Raw genomic sequence first — 19,344 nt, forward strand, 5'->3', positions numbered from 1 at the left:
CCGGGGGGGCAGACAAGGGTTGGAGGGGCCGTACTTCTTCAGCCCTCCCTTAGACTAGGTAGCCGACAACGAGCCAAGTGCAACGATGCAAAGGATCTCAATTCGGCTGCTAGTCAAACATGGGCGGATATGTGACAAACCCACATACTCGCCCCCACATCGAGACCACTTTGTCCAGGTACGGTGTTGGCGGGATCCCTCTTCAAGAATGCTCCGGTGGGCAGTAGTGGGTGCGCAACGCCATCGCAATCAATGCCAGCCCACGCATCATCCAGATCAAGCGGGACCTGACGAACCAATATCGGGGTGCATATTTCCAGACGAGAAATCCTCCGATGAATAAATCGACTTGCAACGTAACACAGCCATTGTGTACATGGGCCCGGGATAATGCAGTGCTACAGCCCACAGCCCACAGCCTATGAGCAAGCCGGATCGCCAAAGGCCCCCAAAAACAAAACGGAAGAGAGAAGGGGGGAAAACCGTCCGACCTCGCAGCTTCATGCCAAAGTGCCTTGCACCAGTAGTTCAAGACCCAGTCAGTCGGGCCGCCTGCTTATCCTGTCGCACCCAATCCGGCCGGTTGTCTCGCTCCGTCTCTTCGTACCGCGGCGTCGGAAAATGGGCACCACCGAAAACTTGCTTCCGCCAGGGGCGCTTCTGTGCGGCCGTTCGGTATCGCTGGCTGCACAACAACGGCCGCGACCCGACACCCCCGCGGTCGCCTTGCGTGTGACACAGAGTGATGGGAGACAGACATCCGACGACTCCACGGCTCCCCCCCTCCCCAGCAAGGGTACGGCAGCCCGGCACTCGTTCGTGCAAACACTCGGACCCCGACTCCACCCCGCGAAGGGCAGTGGATCGTTATATCGGCCTGTTCCTCTCTTAAGGTATCAGAGACTGGGGGGGTTGCTGATCTTGTTTGCCTACCGCGGCGCCCTGCTTTCCCCTTCGCAACATGACAAGAGAAGAGACATACATCCGGCCGGCCCCGCGGGGGAGAAGGGGGGCCGTAGCACAGACGATCAGCCCGCCGTTCCCACCCTCTTAGAGCAATTTCATTATCGTTTTATTTTCTTATTCCAAGTTGAGTTGCAAAAGAAAGAAAAATGAGCTACCATGTGTATTCGTTCCGACTCGGTGGGGCGGGACATTCTCGATCGACACACACAACGCTTGCGGGACTCGTCCTGGATACGATGGTGAGCGGAAAAGAAAGCCCGGCGGCGTCGGGGCAAGGACCCCGGCCGGTTCTAACCCCAGCGGGGGGGTGTAGGTCATCTGGTGCCGGACCTGGCCTGGTCACAATAGGATTGATTATATGACAGGATGAGATCGAACGAGGCCCTTGCTGCAGCGCTTGCTTTTTCCCTCCCATTGAGATCCCAAGAAACACCTCAATCTTCGGGCCCCTTGCCGTCTCGTTGGCCGCCTGGGCCTCCCGGCAGGCCTGGGACTGGCTGCTGATCACAGAGCTGCCGGGTTGGAAGAAACCCCGGCGGGCCTGAGCCCCCTTCCTTCTCCTCGGTTGCCTGCCGCTGCATAATCAGATCGGCGGTGTCGTCTTGGTCGTCTTGGTCGTCGTTCTCGACGTCGACCAAGGCCTTTGTTTCACACTCAAGCTGATGCAGGTGTCCCCCCCCTGACCGAGCGAAATATATGCTGGATGGCTTCGATATTCTGCAAGCCCCCCGCAGCAGCCGCAGCCGATTTTGCCAATCCGAAAACACCGATTGAAATGGGGATTTTGCTTCTTTCTCCCCAGGCATGCAAGGGGGGCTTGTCCGGCGAGGAATATCGTGTGCAGAGGGTTTGTGTCATCGTCTTCGTCAGGGTCCCGTCAGAGGGTTACATTCCGTGATTTTGACGAAAGGTAGGGGAGGAGGCGGGGGGAGCAATGTATGATAGTGAGACAGCTGCGTAACGTTCTTTCCACTACAGTCAGTCAACCTCTTTCTCATTCCGACTTCAGCAAACGAACTTGTCCACCTCTTGCTTTTGTTCGATTCAGCCCGCCGTCACTTCCGCTTGTGCCCTCCGAATCCAGAAGAGAGACTTCCCTTGGAGCTGAAGATGACTGAAGACCCTTCCTCTCCCTACTTCCCTCCTGTCCGCCATAGGCGTGGAATCCGCGCCGTTACCGTCAGTGACTCGTCAAAGGGTCTCACTGCGAACGAGCTCCAGCCTTGTCCAGCTCACCCTTTCCCAGATCGTCCTGATGCCGAGACGGATACACGCCAGAGTGGCTCGAATCTTAGAAGGATTGTCGACTGAAGCGGGGACTCTATCGAGGCTGCGTCAGACCCCCAAGGCCAGATCGTGAAAGGTCCCTGCAAGGGGGGCAAAGGGCCACGACTGCTTGGTCGACTGTCAGGAATCCTTGTTACGAGGTGGACGTTCACTTCGGTGGTTGGGGGGCTCATGACATGCAGTCGGGCCTGCTGCCGGGGTGAAAACCGCCTGGTGCAGTGAGTTGCTGGCCGGGAAGACGACATGGAGAACGACGAATGGAACCGGGGAGGTCTAGAGTCAAAAGCAGTCCATGTAGACATCATTGACACTGAGCAATGGTGGATGGTTGGTATGAGGCCTACGAGTCTGATTTCTATATGAAGAGTGTACGATGCGAAATTTCACATACAAACAGCGAGGTAAAGCCCTCTCTATGTATCTCGTAGTTACAGCTACGAAACTCTATAAATTGCCCATGATGCGCCTAGGCGCATGACCTTTGATGATCAATGCAAGATTGTCTCTCTACTTGGACTGCCCTCGGATCTCGGCCTCGGTCTCGACGTGGTCCATCCTCTTGGGCCGCTTGAAGGGGTGCGCCTCGGTGTTGAGCACCCAATCGTCGAGGCTGAGGACGTCGGGCGGAGAGAAGATGAGGTAGAAGTACTTGAGCGTCTCGGCGAACCAGAAGCTTTCCATCGAGTCCGTCTTGGTCGTGTCGCCCGGCTGCACGTTGACGTTGTCGATGGCCGAGTAGGCCAGCGGCGTCTCGGTCGCGCGCTGGATGGCTTGAAACATGTCCCAGGCGACGTCGCGCCACTCGTCGTCACCCGTGATGCGATACATGTAGAAGATGCTCTCAATGGCCTCCGGGCGAAGCATGTAACGGCCGTCGCGGACCTGCTTAACGCCCCCCGGCACGCCCGGGCGACCGTGCTTCTTCTCGTCCCACTCGCATGCGCCGTGGTCCGGCTCGGCGCAGTGGTGGAACGTCATGATCTCGGGCATGATGCCCGTGGGGAACACCTTGTACGCCCAGGCGCAACCGCGCGAGATCTTCTCGCCGATAGTGACGTACGAGTTCCGGCCCAGAAGCTTGCCGGCGAGGCCGTACATGGCGCCGGCAAAGCAACCAAGGTGCTGAGCCTCGGGCGTCAGGTCGACCGAGGTCGCGTGGGCAAAGGCATTGCCCGGGACGAGTATGTCGGTCACGTTGGGCAGGATGGGGCGGAATAGGATGTGCTTGTCAATGGCATCGAACGAGCTACTGGTGAGCTTTTCATACTCGTCGTCGAGGCCGCCGAGCAGTGCGTGCATTTTGGGAAGGTACTCGTATAGAGAATCCGCCTGCGCGCCAATGCTGAAGGAGCTTTCGTCGACCTTCTCCTCGCGGTAGTTCATGAACATGGGCCACATACCGGGCAGTTTGCTCTTGTCCTGCGTCTTGACGAGGAACTCTTTCACGCGCTCGGTCGCGTCGTAGTATTTCGGGTCACCCGTCAGCTGGGATAGGCGGGTAAACTCCATGGACAGCGAGCATCCTGCGGCCGAAGACTCGCGCTCGCCAACCTTCTGCCTGCCATACTTGGCATCCGAGAACTTGAACCAAAAGGGTGGCATGCGGTTCGGGGTGTCGAAGCCCATGTACAGCATGTCGCCCAGCTCCACGGCCTTGGCCAGCAAGGCCGGCTCGCCGCTCAGGTCGTAGGCGCCGATGAGACCACCCAGATGGCGAATGGTCGTCTCGAACATATTGGCGGCGGTCTCGGTGGTGTTGGACCAGTCGAGCTGGGCGACGGCGCGAACGGCGCGGCGGAACTCGTCGTGCATTCCCATGATCCATAGCGAGTCGAGGCCGTCGACCATGCTGGCCGCCCAGCCGCCGAAAGTGTTCTTGCCACGGCCAGACACAGGTGTCAGCTCGTCCCACGTCCATGCGTGGTCAGCATAGCTCGCCCAGCTCCGTCGGAAGGCGTGGACTACGGCTGCCCTTCTCGACTCGATCTGCTTTGCCCGTTCTTGGTCGCGGTCCTCGTCGTGGGATAGTTTCTTGCCCTTCTTCTTTTCTCCCCGACCGTTCTTGCTGCTGCTGCTGCCCCCGTCAAAGTCATATTGGACTTGCGGGAGTTCGCGAGGACTGCCAGCCGGCGGGGTTCGCAGCGGCTTTTCGAGCGGATATTCGAGTGTCAAGCTGCCCCAGTCGTAGCCCGACTTGCGGTAGTGGATGCCGTTGTAGATGATGTCACCGGTGCCCCAGCCAACAGGAAGGCCGGTATGCCAGAGGAACAGCAACGTCAGGGCGATGGCCAGGTAGATGGGTAGCCTCGCGGGGCGGCGCCGGCGGATGGTGATCATGATGGCGGCTCAGAGTAAGGAGAAAGTGGCGGCAACGACAGCATTGCTCGGCACAGCTGGTTACTCATATCGTTTCCTCGTCGAGGTTGGGGGAGTGGATGAGTTTGATGCTTCACCCTACGAGGGGGGCCGTGTCGAAGGAAGGAAAACCAACGCTGGGACAGAACTTGGCAAGAAAGAACTTCTCGTGGGTTTAAGACACTACCAGACCAAACACCCTGGTGCTGCTGATGTCAGGGGGTGGAGGGACCGCCAGGGGAATGATCGAATCGGGGAGGGTTCGATTTTGCCAAAAAACTCAAAAGAAGCCAAGGTGTCGATGCTCACACGTGTACTCTGTAATACGCTACCTCAAAACAGGTATCCCGTACCCAAACGGTAAGTCAGGCACCGCTGTCCGTTACACCGTCACTGACTCCGACTCTCGGTCGGAAAACCAGCATGCAAACACTCCATGAGGACATATCATCCAAGGAATTGAAACGGACGGATCGTCAAGCGGTGGGCCGGCGACCGCTCATTAGATGGGCGCCGTGTCGCATCATGACATGTCCTTTCGGGGGTCACGACCTGCTACTGTACTTTCCCCCCTTCCCCCCTTGTGCTCCTCGTATCAAGATTGGTGAGGCTCCCACGCTGAAACGAGGGTGTCCCCGGTCTCTCGCCATTATTTTAGAAAGTTTGTGGGGTTTCCCGGGCCCGCTACCCCCTGTCCATCAGTGGATTGGCCGCTGCTACTCGTCCGCATTAAATTAGTGAAAACAGCGAGAAAACAGGGCATTTCCTGCAATTCGGTTGGAATCCGACACTTGTACGGATATCATTATGCATACATGCGTAGCGAGGAACGTGGGCCCGAGCGCGAAAAATTGACTACCTTGTCCGACGTGGTGGGCCCATCACCATTCAGGCATCTGGCAAAGGCACAACGAATAATACAGGTCAGGTCATTGACCCGATGCCATGAGCAACATTAGGGGAAGGGAGGGGGAAGGGAGGGGGGGCAATGGACGACGTGCAAATAAAGACGGTGATTTGATCTAGAGGCTAAAACTCTAGGCTATATGGTGCGCAGTGCCCGCACTCGGGTACAGGAATACATGGCGTTTGTGTCGGCGGCCACTTCTCGCAAGAAATGCCGTATGTGCCGTAAAGGACCACTGGGTCTTGTATGGCTCAACCGCATTCTGAGTTGCCTCTCCGGACCCAGATCCGTACCCTCAACCCGAGTGAGTCATCCCTCGTCTGCCGCCTTGATCTCCTCTCCTTGCTAGCACTAACATCGTTCTACTTTGTCAATCTGCGAATTGCGGGCCGTTGAGGGCGCGCGAGCGACCTCCTCCGTCGGTTGCTGCTCTCGCTGGTCGGGCCATGACCCGCCTGCGGCACGTCGTCGTTGTCGTCAGAAGCCGAATCTTCGGCCATGGAAAACATGGATCCCGTGGCCGGTTTTGGTTTGGGCTTCCGAGACGCTTCTGGGCGGCGATGAACTGCCTGCTCCTTCGTACGGCACCGAGCATGGTGCGGCGAGTGCTGAAAGCCTTCGGAGGATGAGGTGTGAACCACCTATGGGGTTGGTAAAAGCAAATCCCTGTCCTTCTCCGTGTGACCTCAGTCAAATCCGCCACCAATCTGGCTGTGGAACGCGGTGCTGACGCTCTTCTCGTCGTCGTCGTACCGCCGGCCGAAGCCGTTGCCGGCTCCCATGCGACCGCCGCTTTCGACGTAGTGCTTCAACCGATCGCTGTGACTGTATGACGCCGGGCGCATGCCGTGGATGGCATCTTGAAGACCGGCGCCCAAGCTGACACCACCCTGACCAACACCCTTGGCGCCGATGACGCTGGCGCTGGCGTCCGTGTATTCCGAGTTGGCAACACTCTCGCCCGCAATGCTCTCAGTGCCACGACCCCCTCTCTTGTTGCCGGACCGTCCCGTACCAGGAACACCCGGCAGACCCGGCCACTGATCGGGCGTGAAGCTCGAAAAGATAGGAGGGTAAGTGGTGTTCAGGCCGGCGCCACCCAGGGAGCTGTGGATGGACGAAACATCGTCAGGGATGTACGACATCAACGAGCCCGAATCAAAGTCGCGCGTCGAGCCAGCGCCGTTGAAGCGGTTGCCGCCGTTGGGGGGGCCGCCTGCGTTGAACTGAGGGGGCTGGCTCATCTTTTGGCGGTAAGCGGTTCTCGGCTTTCCAAACTGCAATAGCGAAGTCTGCAGGTTGGTCAAAGGTCCCTCGACCAAGCACTTGCGGTCCTTGAAATGGACAAGCAAGTGGTGCCACAGCTCATGCTTGGAAAGGACCTTGGGGTTACCGATGATGACAAGGCCGTACTTAGCACGGGTCAGGGCGACGTTGAGGCGGCGCGGGTCCGAAAGGAAGCCGATGCCTTGGTTGTCGTTGGAACGGACGCAAGACAGAACGATAAAGTCCTTCTCACGACCCTGGAAGGCATCGACAGAAGCAACCTCGACCTCCTTGTAGCTCTCCTTCTTGAATGTGCCCGTGTTCTGCATGGTGCTCACGATGTAGCTTCGCTGTCCCTCGTACGGAGTGATGACGCCGATGTCCAGAGGCTTGACTCCCGCCTTGAAGAAGCGAGTGACAACCTTCTCCACGTTGGACGCCTCAGTGCGGTTCAGGTACGACGTTCCGGAAGCCGAGATTTCCTCATTGCCCAAGTTGGACCAGAACATCATCGGCATGTCAACGACAGGCCAAGGGAAGTCCACATCGCGGCGGACGCGATCCTTGACCGTGACGCCGTTCTGGAGAGACCCGTCGTAGAACATGTTGGAAGGGAACTCCGATAGACATGGGTGCATGCGGTACTGTATGTTCAGGCGAATAGGCACCAATCGCAGGTTGACGAGACGCTCGAAAAGAGACTGGTTGAGACCTGCCTTCGCGGCCTTCTTGTTCATGATGACAGGGCCCAGTTGCTTGTGATCGCCGACAAGGACAACCTGCTTACACCCAAGGACAAGAGGAATCATGCACTCAGGCTCGGCGGATTGGGTCGACTCATCGATGAGGACGTTGCGAAACTTCATCTTGGACAGGCGAGGATCACCAGCGCCAACACAAGTGCAGCAGACAACGTCGGCGTTGTGAAGGATGTCTCTCTCGGCCGCCTTGGTGAGCTGCTTGAACTTCTTCTCGTCCTGGCTGGATAGCTCGCCAAGCTCACTCTTGAGCTGTGCAAGCTTGACTAGCTCTCCGTTGCTGTCGTTCATACGGACCTGCTCATGGAGCGCAAGGAAGCTTACGGACGACTCGACATCCTCGCGGGATTTGGCTGTGAGACGAACGACCTTGAGACCAGTGCGGTGAATGCGCTCGCAGAGCTGGTCGACGGCGACGTTGGATGGGGCACAAACAAGGACTTGTCCATTGTTCATCTTGCACAGGTGGTAAATAATGGTTGCCGAAGTCACAGTCTTGCCGGTACCCGGAGGGCCCTGGATCAAGCTGAGCGGGGTCGACAGTACGGCCTTGATGGCGGCGATCTGGCTCGTGTTGAGGTCGGGGAGGCCAGGAACGCTGAACTTCTTAGGCATGGTCGTCTTCATCGGCGCAACCGCGACATCATGACCCAGCAGCTTGTGGAAGATGTATCCCGAGACACTCATGTCGTCCACGGCGAATGTCTTCATCGCATACTGCATGCGGTCATACGACGTCGCCTTCCACACGTAGTCTGCCGAGAAGTTGTGGGTACACTCAGTGGGGACTTGCTTCTCGTTGCCGGCCTTACGCAGCTCGAGAGTGACTTCGTCAGACTGGTTGTTGGGGATCTTGATGACATAGCCGACTCCCTCCCAGGCCGGACGGAGCTCGCCCTTGTAGCGGAGCCGCATCTCATCGCCAACAGCCAGTTTGACGTCACCAGACTCTATCTTATGCAGTTCGAAGCTGACCAGATGCTTGTTGTTGAGTCCGTAATCCCAGCGAACGGTGAGACCGTCCTCGGACTGCGCCTCCTTGAGCTTCTTGTCGTAGTCGGACTCCATCTTGACCAGAGGGCCAAAGATGTTCTGGTAGTGATAGGGGTCGTCGTACTTGAGCAAGACGGGGTGCGGGTCGTCATCGATGCTAGCAGCCTTTTCGAGGTCCGCAACAGTCGCGGTCGCGTTCTCCTTCCACATCTCCTCCAACTTCGCGATCATGGGCGGTGTCAGGTGCCGAGCTCGAAGCTGCTCAGCATCGGACGGAGTGGCAACGAGCCAGGTCAGAAAAGCTCGCTCCTCAATCAGGGGTTGCCATCGAGAAGTGTCCCAGCTCATATCCTTGGAAGAAGTGTTCGCGGCACATGGCTGACGGCACAAGAGCACAACGACGGTATCCGACTTGGCAGGGATGAAGCCGAGAAGAAAAACGTTCTTAGTTCCGCAGTTGTAGCACTCCAGCACGGTATCACCTAGGGTGGATTCGGGGTGAAGCTGAACCTCTTTGTGTCGAGCTCTCACCAAATGGTTGACAATGTGGGAAGAAGTCGCATTGCCGCGGGCACTACAAAACCATTTGTTGCAGCCAAGGCACTTGACGACGGAACTCGGGGAATGAATCCCACAATACCTGGAAGATATTTCATTAGCCAACACACAGCGGACCGGACGGACTAAGCGAGGAAAGACTTACGCGCAAGCGTGGGGAGGAAGCTCCCTATCTTCCTCCTGGGGTCTTCCGAGGCTCAAATCCTTCAGGGCCCCAACGGGCATGCTCGTCAAGCTATCGTTGTCTTCATCGTCGTAGAGCTCCGTTTGGTTGTCATCGTCATCGGCGCGGCGGCGGCCACCACGACCGCCGAACTTGCCGTAGAGGAAACTGTCGTCGGGTTCGATGCCGGTAAAATCGTCGGCGCCGGCCTTGATCGCGGCTGCCGAGTCACTTAGGAGGTGGTTCCCCAGGTGGTTGAACGCTCCCTCCATCGTCGCAATTTCCGGGTTGGTTGTCGCAATATTCTGTCTTCCGCTGGTCTCTGCTGATCTCCCTTTGGGGAAAAGGTCAGTGCATAGTCGCAAGACAGGCAAAGGGCACGTTTTGTAACGTAGCAGTAGTGGAAGTGGAGAGAAGTCTCCGGCGTAACCAGGGGCATGCGCAACTTACTTCAGCTTTTTATCGTTTCTCGAATATTTCGGCGTCGCAGAGCCTCGGTCGGCTCAGGTCGTACGGAAAGGGGATTCGAGATATAAGGAAAGAGGAAAGGTCACATCATATCGGTGAGTGAATATTGGGGTTTGATGCTGGAACCCACAAGGTATACCAACTGAGCAAGATCGTCTTGTGGTCGCGGTCGTAATCGTGGATGGTCAAGTGTCTCTGGTGGTGAAGTCGAGCATCCGTAGCAAGATCTGGTACCGCAAAGCCCAAGCGGCGAAAGGCAAGCCATTTTCCAGTGGTGGGATGCGTTTATCACCACGTGACGAGCAGGCCAACAACTGATAAGCGGGCCAGCTCGGAGGGGTGAGAGGAAGCGATGGGGAGATCTCAAACCACCCCCCTAGATTTTACACGACGCACCCCCTAACAAATAGTTTCTTGCCTGCTGCCCTTTCCCTACTCGTTACGAACGACAACAACTCTTGGTAATTAACAACTTCAGAGTCGATCAACCGTTCTCACAGTAGAACATGCACACTTCATTTAAACTCGTCGTCAAGTGACCCATCACTTTTCTTCCTCATGCATACATACACCCCTGCACCTTGCCAGACTGTCTGGTCTCCATGGCCTGCTCTTTCGAATAACCCTTGCGTCCATTTTTTGATATTTTCGACACAACGTCTGTATCTTCAATCGCGTCTCGTCTTCACGACCACGCAATTCATGGCGCCGCTTCTCTCCGGAAGCAAAGGGGTGACGGCAGATATAGGTACAACCTCCAAGGCTTAAAGCCCCCAGTGGCTCCAAAGAGCCACCTCTGAAGATGTATAGAGCGATCCTTTCCGCGGTTGATGCTTAAAAATCACGCGAAGCCATCGATTGTACGATGTCTGTCGACCGTTCTGACTGTATACGATCAAGACCTTCGGGCCTCTGGAACTGCTGGTACGACCGTTGATCGACGCCGCACCCTTACAAGTACTCCTTCTTTCTGCCAGTACGTGTGTAGTGGGTGAGATGCCATTCTACATCTCCTTCCTTCGAGTCGAGGGTGCCGCCACGGATCTCAAAGGGTCTCATGGTCATTCGTGGTCCAACCTCGGCAAGCTCGACAGAGTCATACGACGTTCGGACGAAAACGTGACTATCATGGTCAGTCAGTATTGGCCCAGTCAGATCCTGAAACGAGAAGTGGCTTACTGTCTGACTTCGATACTGTCCTCTGCCGCACCAATACGTAATCAGCTTGACGAGTTCAACCTGCTTACAAGGCGCCTCGAGGAATCTTACCGTTGTTTAGGAAGGTAACTACTCTGTTCCCAATTTTTGATCTGCTAGAGATTGGGTCGCGTGGAGGAAAAAGGTGCTTCAACACCTTTACTATTCTTTGCCCAAGGCGGCTAAGCGGGTGGTCAGTAACAGTCAACGAAGATCCCAAGAGGGTACATACCTCTTGAAGCCCTCAAAGATCAAATGGGGGTATGCTTCGGAAACGCTGCCTCGAATACTTCCAGGAATGTCATGACCTACAGGGGGTTAGCTATTACTCTTTGTCTGAAAGTGCATATAAAGCAAGCCGATGGTCTCCTTGAATCTCACTTGAGAGTGGGGTTGAAGAATGCTGGTATAACTAGCGTGGAACCAAATTGGACCCAGTAGTCAAGATCAGTAGCATGTTGCCAAAAAGACATAAAAGGAAACCCTCCAAGAAGTAAATAGCGTAATGCTAGCACTATGCCCCATTCGTGTGCTCCCAGTCCAGTAAAGTGGCTTGTGAATAAAACACGAAGTAAAATGGATATAGAGAGCACTAAGTGACAGCTCTTTCAAAATTTCGTCTTTGGATTGGACTGAGGCCTGACTTGACCAGGTATGGAGAAAGGACAACGACTGGCGGATAGCGATGCCAGAATTCGGCCCGCTTCGAGAAAATCCCGTACTGCTCGATCGTGCGAAGGGTGAACCTACGAAGAACAACGTTGTGCAGACTGAAGCTGACTGTCGGCCCATGCGGTAGATGGCTGATCTAGTTATAGGGTGAGCCAACGAAGGATCCAATGGATGAAGCAACTTACTGTGAGTGCCGTCGGATTTCCGCGATGTTCGTGCAATAGTACGAGGTCAGTCAGCGCATTAGATTTGCATGACTGCACCAAATCTGGGAGAATCAAATTTCCACGGTTGAGGCGTACAGACGTCCTAGGTGTCTCTGGGTTAGCCTGGTGGGATCAAGGAGAGAAGTATGTGGTCATCATACGGCAGGAGCAGCCTTATCTCCTTGGAAAAGGCGGCGAGACGGCTGGAACAGTCTCTCGAGGTTGTCACAAGAACCCTGGGCTCTGAGACACCGCTCAACATCGAGTACTCGTCGTCCAAGTCCATCTCCTCCTGGGCGCTTAGCTCTGGCTTGGACTGGTCATACTGGAAGTCCTTGCGAAGCGTCTTGTCTCGTGCAATTTCGGGATCGAGTGGCTTTCCAGCAGCGAGCGCAGAACGTAGCTGAGCGCGCTTTTCTCCGGTCTCCGCGTCCTTCAGAATCTGCGCCTTTCTGTAGAGGTAATCGCGACGCTGTCGCGCTTGTTTGCGAATCATCGTGGGCGGTTTTGCTGAGAGTCGTCGAGGCCCGATTCGCTATGCGCCGTTGATCGTCAAGGCTGAAAGGTAGATGGGTCGGAGTAAGAAGGGCGGTGTTGGTTTGGGGATGCTGTGTGGTTCACGTTGAATTCGCGATACGCCGTTTGCCGGCGCTCCTAAACTTTTTTCTTTATCGATAAGTGGGATGTTCCAATTGCTGTCCCCCACCAGCGCAGCCCACCCCCCTGCACACCAGTCAAGCCACAGTGCTGTGGCTGAAGGCTGGTGATTGAAACAAAGCACCATGATACCAATTGTCAATATCTCGTTCACGGGCGTCAATCGAGCTTTGCCAGGTTCAGATTGTGCTTGCCCCAATTCTCATAAGGGTTGATTGGTCACTCAGTACATCGGGATAGATTTGGTGCTCTGCAGAAACATCTTCATCGAGGGTAACATGTCTCCTCAATTGTGCCGGAGTGAGTCAGCAGACTAGTGATAGCTTCCGCTTACGGGTGACTGCGGGCACGGCGTCTGCGGGCAATGAGCGGCGGACAAGTCGCAATCGCAGGTTTGTTACGACAGCCGTCGCGAACCAATCGAAAACGCGTTGCAACTAGCAAAACGGTATCTTTCGCAGTGGACATTTGGAGGAGTGATACGTTAAGCCTAAGATAAACGAGAAAGCTCCAGTGGGGCTGCTTGCAGAAAAGGACCCCGCCACGATATACGCGCAACACGGATACGAAGCCAGGACAGGCTTTTTGGTTTCCAATCTGCCGCTCATAGCTGGTGGATAGAATGACTGGAGGTGCGCACATGTCGCCTTGCAGAGGAGGGGCAAAAGAGCGGCGACGTCGGGGTAGGAATGGAAGGCTTAGGACTTACCGGGTAGAGGAAAATGGGTGGTGCGCACAGCCACGAACTGGTGACGCTTCCTAGCCGTTGTGCCGGGGACCGGCCGCGAGATCAGCGAACGAGCCGAAGCCGATGGGCTTTTCTGGGTTGTGCGCGTCTGAGTCTAACGCTTCGTGCATTTCTAGGCGACAGGCGGGCCGTTGAGAAGAATTGCAAGTATTCGTAGGTGCAACTCGTTCGTGGGGGCTATTTTTGGAGCTATGGATGACTACGCCTGCCATCACCGCCGCCATCCAGTCCATGTCGCGTTCAATTGCCATCTGACGGAGCTACCAATTGTCACCTGTTCGACCGCGGAGCGAAAACAACCATGTTCGGGTCCAGGTGCGAGAAGGGGGCAGTTCCAGCCTCCCACCAACGGCTACCGGGCTGTTCCAGCGCTGCCCACCGCCGTCGGACCACCCAACATGACGGACAGAAGAACGAACATGCGTCCGGTGTATAACAATAAGCTTCGCCCCGCACGTCGGCGCAACAGGCTCTGATGTCACTGACCCTGTGTTCGCTTCACCCCATCTCTCCCATCGACCGAATTGCTCGTGAGCCGAAACTGGCTTTGCAAAAGTGTCCTGGTAACAATATCAAGAGTCTGTGGACTACCTCAAACCCCGCTTGCTTTCATTAAAACGTGATTCTCCCATCAAAAAGCTTGTTCATTTGACTCCTACTTGTCAGATTTTCCCAGTGGAAAAGAGAAGGGGAAAAAGAGGGAAACAACAGGGACCCCGGAAGGCAGATCGGCCAACTCTGCCCACTTGCGCCCCGTTCACCAGCGTCTCCATCCAACCACAAACACCGCCCGGTGTATCCGCTCAGACAGGTCCAGGTGCCTGATTGGGTCCGTCCTCACTGTCATTTCAGCGTCTCTCAAGCACTTCCCAGTCTCTGTCAGCGCCTGGGAGATCCAACGTCATTTAAGCTGGCAGCGACCAAACATCAGCCGAAAGATCCTCACTTCGGCACCACCACCACCACCACAACATTCTCACGAGAGGCCCAACTCAATCCTCCTCGTTCACGGCCGGCCATCAATCCTCGTGACTTGAAACGCGCTGCTTCTTTTTCACACAGGCAGTAGCTTGTACACAACATGTCGTACCAACAGTATAATCAAAACCCCTACGCCCAGGGACCCCAAGCCGAGAGCGGATATGACTACGACAGCCAGCAGGTCCGTCGCTCTCTCAGTTGCTTTCGACTCCAGCGCGAAGGCTCACGCTGATTGTGCCAACGCTGACTTCTGTAGCAGCCGCAATATGGTCAAGGCCAGTACGAAATGCAGCCTTACGGGGAGGCCGACAAGTTCGCCGAGCAGCCCGCGCCCACCACCTTGAGCCAGCAAGACTTCCTCCAGCGCGTGCAATACCTGCGCTCAGAGATCCAGGGTCTCACATCTGATATCGAGAACATCGCCCAGCTGCACCAGCGTTCCCTCGCCGCCCCCGACAACAGCGCCAGCTACCAGCTCGAGCAGGCCGTCTCCGCGACGCAACTCCGCAACACGGCAGTCAAGGACGGCATCAAGGCCCTCGAGAAGGACCTGGCCAAGACACGGGATGGGTCTCGCGCAACCAAGACCGCCCAGCTCAACTCGCTGAAGAACACATTCAAGGCCGAACTTAACAAGTATCAGCAGATCGAACAGGACTACCAGCGCCGCTACCGCGACCAAATCGCCCGTCAGTTCCGTATTGTCCACCCGGATGCGACGGAAGCAGAAGTCGAGGAGGCGACGCAGATGGACTGGGGCAACGAAGGTGTTTTCCAGGAAGCGGTAAGTTTTAGAGTGATTTTGTTTTCGAGGGGTTTTTTTTTTTTTTTTTTTTGCCGAAGTCCTCGGTCACGCCGCCATCTGTACTAACAACACAATCAGCTCAAATCAAACCGGACAGGCCAAGCCAACTCCATTCTGGGCAACGTCAGGGCTCGCCACAACGAGCTGCAGCGCATCGAAAAGACGCTTATCGAGCTGGCCACACTCTACCAAGAGATGGCAACGCTTGTCGAAACCCAGGAGCCTGTCGTCGAGGCCGCCGAGCAAAACGCTCAGCAGACGGTCGAGAACATCCAGAAGGGCAACGAACAGGTCGAGACAGCCAACGCTCACGCCAGGAGGCGCAGAAAGCTCAAGTGGTGGTGCCTTCTCGTCGTCGTGCTCATCATCATCGTCATCGCGCTCGGTGTCGGCCTTGGCCTCACACTGGGCAAGAAGACAACCAACACCTAATAAGCAGGCTGTCGTGAGGCATTCTCGGTAATCGCACCACGACGACGGAGGGGTTTAATTCCAAGAGGGACTCGCTTCCTTATGATATTGAGGGACGATAAGTTTAAAAAGAGAAGCACTACGATATTTAGATTTCATGATCATGGCTCGGGCAGGTGGGAGCAGGCATTAATGAGGGCGGACTCACACGAAAACAGCCACAAACCAGCTCAGCTCACCGCCGACGAAGCCACCATTTTGCCGCCTGTATAAGACACGGCGGGCTCCACGATTCCCCACCAACGGTTGACTTACTGTACGCAAACTCTTCATACGATCAGACGGATTAGGTTCTAAGGGAGGGGTACATTATGTTTCTGTATTTATTCAAGGCGTTTCCTTCTCTCATACGTTCGATGAGATGATTTGGAGGGGAGGTCAGGCAATGTCTTTCCCCTCCTCCCCCTTGTACGTATCGCATTCAATGGCGTCCAGTTATGGATACGCATGCATCGACGACAATACTGTACTCTCACAATCAAATCCGCAACCGTTGAGGCCCATCAAGCCCTGTCTATCCCCCTAAAGCTACGACAGCCATGGCGGGCCATGACAGGAACCTGACTGGTTTGGGCCCCATGTCAGTCCTCTGTTGACACACCCACCCCCGGTCTTCCGTCCGCAAAAATGGCGACCCCCCCCCCCCACCGGCCAAATTTTGCACTCACGATGCCCGCACACATTCCACTCCTTCTCACATGCAATTTCGCTCGGGCACCCTAGCCCCATGTCTCAACACTACATTCCATCATAGTCATATTTTCCAAAGTGTTCTTCAACAAACATGGTCTGGTGGTGTAGTTGGTTATCACGTCAGTCTAACAACTCGTTGAATCACTTCGACGGGCTGGGCACACTGAAGGTCTCCGGTTCAAGTCCGGGCTAGATCATCCACAGCTGGGCGATTGGTTTAGTGGTATAATGACCGCTTAGCATGCGATAGGTCCAGGGTTCGATTCCCTGATCGTCCATCTCTTTTTGTTGGATTCGTGTGTACTCGGGTTATTTTGCGGTGAAGTGAGATTCATTCAGTCTTTTTATTTCACCTCTCTAACAGACCAAATCATTCATTCGGCGGTGGGCGTCGCAGCTAGGCTGGCATATGCCTCTTCCTCTTCTTTCCTCCTCGTCTGACATATGTTCAAGGCGCATAACAAACTAATCATAGGGAGCGAACGGCCGGGATATGTGCGCCGCGGATAGGGTATGACAGTGGTTACATATGACAATGGACTAATTCTACAATGCTCTCACCAATATACGCAAAGTGAGGGAAGTCGGATTATGTACAACGTAAAGGGTTCGACCCATGCCTCCCAGCCGTTCGCAGCCCTGGACTTCACTCCCCTTTCCCAAAGCCCCCGCCATCGGCTAACAAACAAAAAGACACGACACAGCGAAACGGGTGACTTGCCCGCTCTGATAATTTTCCCCTATTACCGACCAGGAACCCAATTGTCCGGGCTATCCGCTCCCTCATGTGCTTGGGAGTTGTGTGTTTCTCTCTTCTTACACGACGCCAGTGGGTGAGTTTTACATGTTTCTTGTTCAAAAGGCCAGTGGCCCTTTACCGGGGCATGCCACCCGGGCCAATGCCCTGAAGCTTGGCCGCCAGCTTCGGGTACTTCTCCTGCACCTGGAGCTGCGTGCGCGTCGCCTCGGCGTACGAAAGAGCATTGACGATCTCGCCCTCGGTGCGGGCAAGCTCAGCGGCGCGCTCGAAGTACTTGAGCGCATCGGTGACCTTGCCCTGCTGAAGAAGAAGCTGGGCCATGGTGGCAACGGCAATATCGCATTCAGGATCGACTATCACGGGGGTTAGCGGCAGAACTCAAATGTGGGCATGGCTTCCACTTACTGATGAGCGCCTTCTGGCACAACTTTTCGGCCTCGCCGAAGTCCTGCTTCCATTGGAAGAGGGTAAGAGCCTTGTTGATAAGAGGAAGAACGTTCATGGCCATGGGCTTCGTCTTGGACTCCATGTCAATGGCGCTGTCGAACTTCTCAATGGCCTCCTGGAAGTTGCCCTGGTCGAGAAGCAACTCTCCGTAGTAGTTGTAGACATCCGGAACTTCCTTGAAGTTCTTGATGCAACGACGGAAGGTCGACATCGACGATGCGATGGAGCCCATCTTGTACTGGGTAACGCCGAGCTGAATGTGGGAGAAGATAAAGTCGCGGTCCAGGTCGATCGACTTTTGATAGTCCTTGGCGGCGTCGGAGAACTCGCCCTTGATGAAATGGAGTTGAGCGCGGTGGTAGTAAATGTCGGGGTCCTCGCTGTTCTGTTCCATGGCCTTCTCAAAGTCCATGGAGGCCTTCTCGGGAGCGCCAAGCTCGAGGTTCATGCTGGCGCGCTTGATGTAGCTTTGGGTCATGGAGGGGTCCAGCTCAATGCTCTTGGTCAGGTCCGTCATCGCGTCGTCGTGCTTTCCGAGCAGGCAGCTGAAAGTACCGCGGAGGTTGTAAGCGAGGGCTTCGAACTCGCCAAGGTCGCCAAGCTCCAGGGCCTTCTCGAAGGCGGCTCTTGCCTCCTCGTAGCCATCGCCAGTCTTTTTCTCCAAAGCTCTCAGGCCAAGCTGCAGTTGACCCTTGCCGGTCTCCTCGGACAGGACAACAGAGTCCTCCAGGCCGGCCGGAAGAGGCTTGACACGGAAGCTCTGGAGGTAGTTGCCAACGAAGGTATGGCTGGGCAGCTTGTTGGGGCGGCTGGCCATCATCTCCTGGGCCTTCTGTTCCGCGAACTTCTTAAGCAGACGCTCAACAGACTGCGCACTGCTCTCGTTCTTGAAGCTGTCGATGATGCAAGAGGCGGTGAAGTCGAGGAGAGCCTCGCCGTACATCTTCAGGTGCTCGTAGGCGTTGGCGCGGCGGTTCAGGGCCTTGACGTATTCAGGGTCGAGGTTGATGGCGGCGGTCGTGTCTTCGACGACCTTGTCCCAGTTGCCCAGAGCATTGTAGCAGGCGGCACGGTTAGAGTAGAAGATGGGGTTTGCCTTGCAGAGAATGGCCTTGGAGTAGAGGTCAATAGCCTTGTTGTAGTCCTTGCTGCCATATGCTTGGTTGCCGACATCCTTCAACTTGGCGGCGTACTGCTCTCGCTGGTCGGCCGTGAAGCTCGCGACAGTGGTTTCATCGATCTCGGGAAGTTCATCGGCGGTCTCGACGGCAGCAGCCTTGGGTTGCGTTGGGGCAGCAGCCTCTGCAGGTGTGGGCTGCTTCTCTGCGTCTGCCGCGGCCTTTCGTTCGGCCTCCTTTCTTTTCCTTCTCTCCTTCTTGCTCAGCTTTGGTGTCGAATCCTTCTTCTGTTGTTACGCTAGGTGTCAGCTTCGCTCTCGTCGAGACTTATCCGGTGCCGGGAAAGTGCGCCAAGATCTCGGTAATGACGGCTAAAAAATTGAATCGCATGACGACAGGCGTCGCGGCTGCGAAAAGGAGATGGAGAGAATGACGTACGGAGTCGCTGTTGAGGAAGTAGATAACACCGGCACCGGTGGCGACGACAGCAACACCAGCAGCAGTGTAGACAACGGCCTTGTTGTCCGAGGCCCAGGTCGTGATGCGATCCCAAAGGCCAGAAGACGAATCAACGGGAATGACAGTCGGGGGACTGGCCATGGGAGGCACGGACGGCAGGGGATTCGACATTTTGGCAATTGGCCGAAGCAATTGGTCAAAGAGAAGAAGATATCAAGGGGTTTACAGGAAGGGAAAGTCGCGAGATTGAAAGGAAGGGGATTAATGGGCTGACCGGCTTGGTCGATGATGTAGAGGGTTGCACGATTGGTTGGCGTTGCTGGTGCTGGTGCTGATGCGCTGGACTAGGAGCTTCCGAGTAGCCGCAGACGAAAAATTATTGCGCGACGGGGAAGCTCATGAGGAGTTT

General features: G+C 55.7%; 6 protein-coding genes across 6 annotated transcripts; 2 read left to right on the forward strand and 4 right to left on the reverse strand.

Moving 5' to 3' along the window:
* Positions 1-2,076: 2,076 nt before the first annotated feature.
* On the forward strand, positions 2,077-2,277 carry CH63R_09109 (uncharacterized protein; the record flags this gene model as incomplete). Its single annotated transcript, XM_018304083.1, has 1 exon — positions 2,077-2,277. The coding sequence occupies one exon, from the start codon at positions 2,077-2,079 to the stop codon at positions 2,275-2,277; it is 201 nt and encodes a 66-aa protein (XP_018156106.1).
* A 483-nt stretch (positions 2,278-2,760) lies between these two features.
* CH63R_09110 (alpha-1,2-Mannosidase) lies at positions 2,761-4,590 on the reverse strand (the record flags this gene model as incomplete). Its single annotated transcript, XM_018304084.1, has 1 exon — positions 2,761-4,590. The coding sequence occupies one exon, from the start codon at positions 4,588-4,590 to the stop codon at positions 2,761-2,763; it is 1,830 nt and encodes a 609-aa protein (XP_018156107.1).
* A 1,611-nt stretch (positions 4,591-6,201) lies between these two features.
* CH63R_09111 (RNA helicase) lies at positions 6,202-9,525 on the reverse strand (the record flags this gene model as incomplete). Its single annotated transcript, XM_018304085.1, has 2 exons — positions 6,202-9,172; positions 9,236-9,525. The coding sequence occupies 2 exons, from the start codon at positions 9,523-9,525 to the stop codon at positions 6,202-6,204; spliced, it is 3,261 nt and encodes a 1,086-aa protein (XP_018156108.1).
* A 1,147-nt stretch (positions 9,526-10,672) lies between these two features.
* On the reverse strand, positions 10,673-12,292 carry CH63R_09112 (Brix domain-containing protein; the record flags this gene model as incomplete). The annotated part of the gene is made up of 6 exons (XM_018304086.1): positions 10,673-10,899; positions 10,991-11,100; positions 11,151-11,226; positions 11,669-11,726; positions 11,776-11,899; positions 11,958-12,292. 6 exons carry the CDS (start codon positions 12,290-12,292, stop codon positions 10,673-10,675), a joined length of 930 nt encoding a protein of 309 aa, XP_018156109.1.
* Positions 12,293-14,282: 1,990 nt separating this feature from the next.
* CH63R_09113 (SNARE domain-containing protein) lies at positions 14,283-15,419 on the forward strand (the record flags this gene model as incomplete). The annotated part of the gene is made up of 3 exons (XM_018304087.1): positions 14,283-14,363; positions 14,442-14,966; positions 15,066-15,419. The coding sequence occupies 3 exons, from the start codon at positions 14,283-14,285 to the stop codon at positions 15,417-15,419; spliced, it is 960 nt and encodes a 319-aa protein (XP_018156110.1).
* Positions 15,420-17,025: 1,606 nt separating this feature from the next.
* On the reverse strand, positions 17,026-19,106 carry CH63R_09114 (Mitochondrial import receptor subunit tom-70; the record flags this gene model as incomplete). The annotated part of the gene is made up of 3 exons (XM_018304088.1): positions 17,026-17,264; positions 17,317-18,763; positions 18,915-19,106. 3 exons carry the CDS (start codon positions 19,104-19,106, stop codon positions 17,026-17,028), a joined length of 1,878 nt encoding a protein of 625 aa, XP_018156111.1.
* Between the last annotated feature and the right edge of the window lie 238 nt (positions 19,107-19,344).

Source organism: Colletotrichum higginsianum, chromosome 6, assembly GCF_001672515.1.
Source record: "Colletotrichum higginsianum IMI 349063 chromosome 6, whole genome shotgun sequence".
Lineage (NCBI taxonomy): Eukaryota > Fungi > Ascomycota > Sordariomycetes > Glomerellales > Glomerellaceae > Colletotrichum > Colletotrichum higginsianum.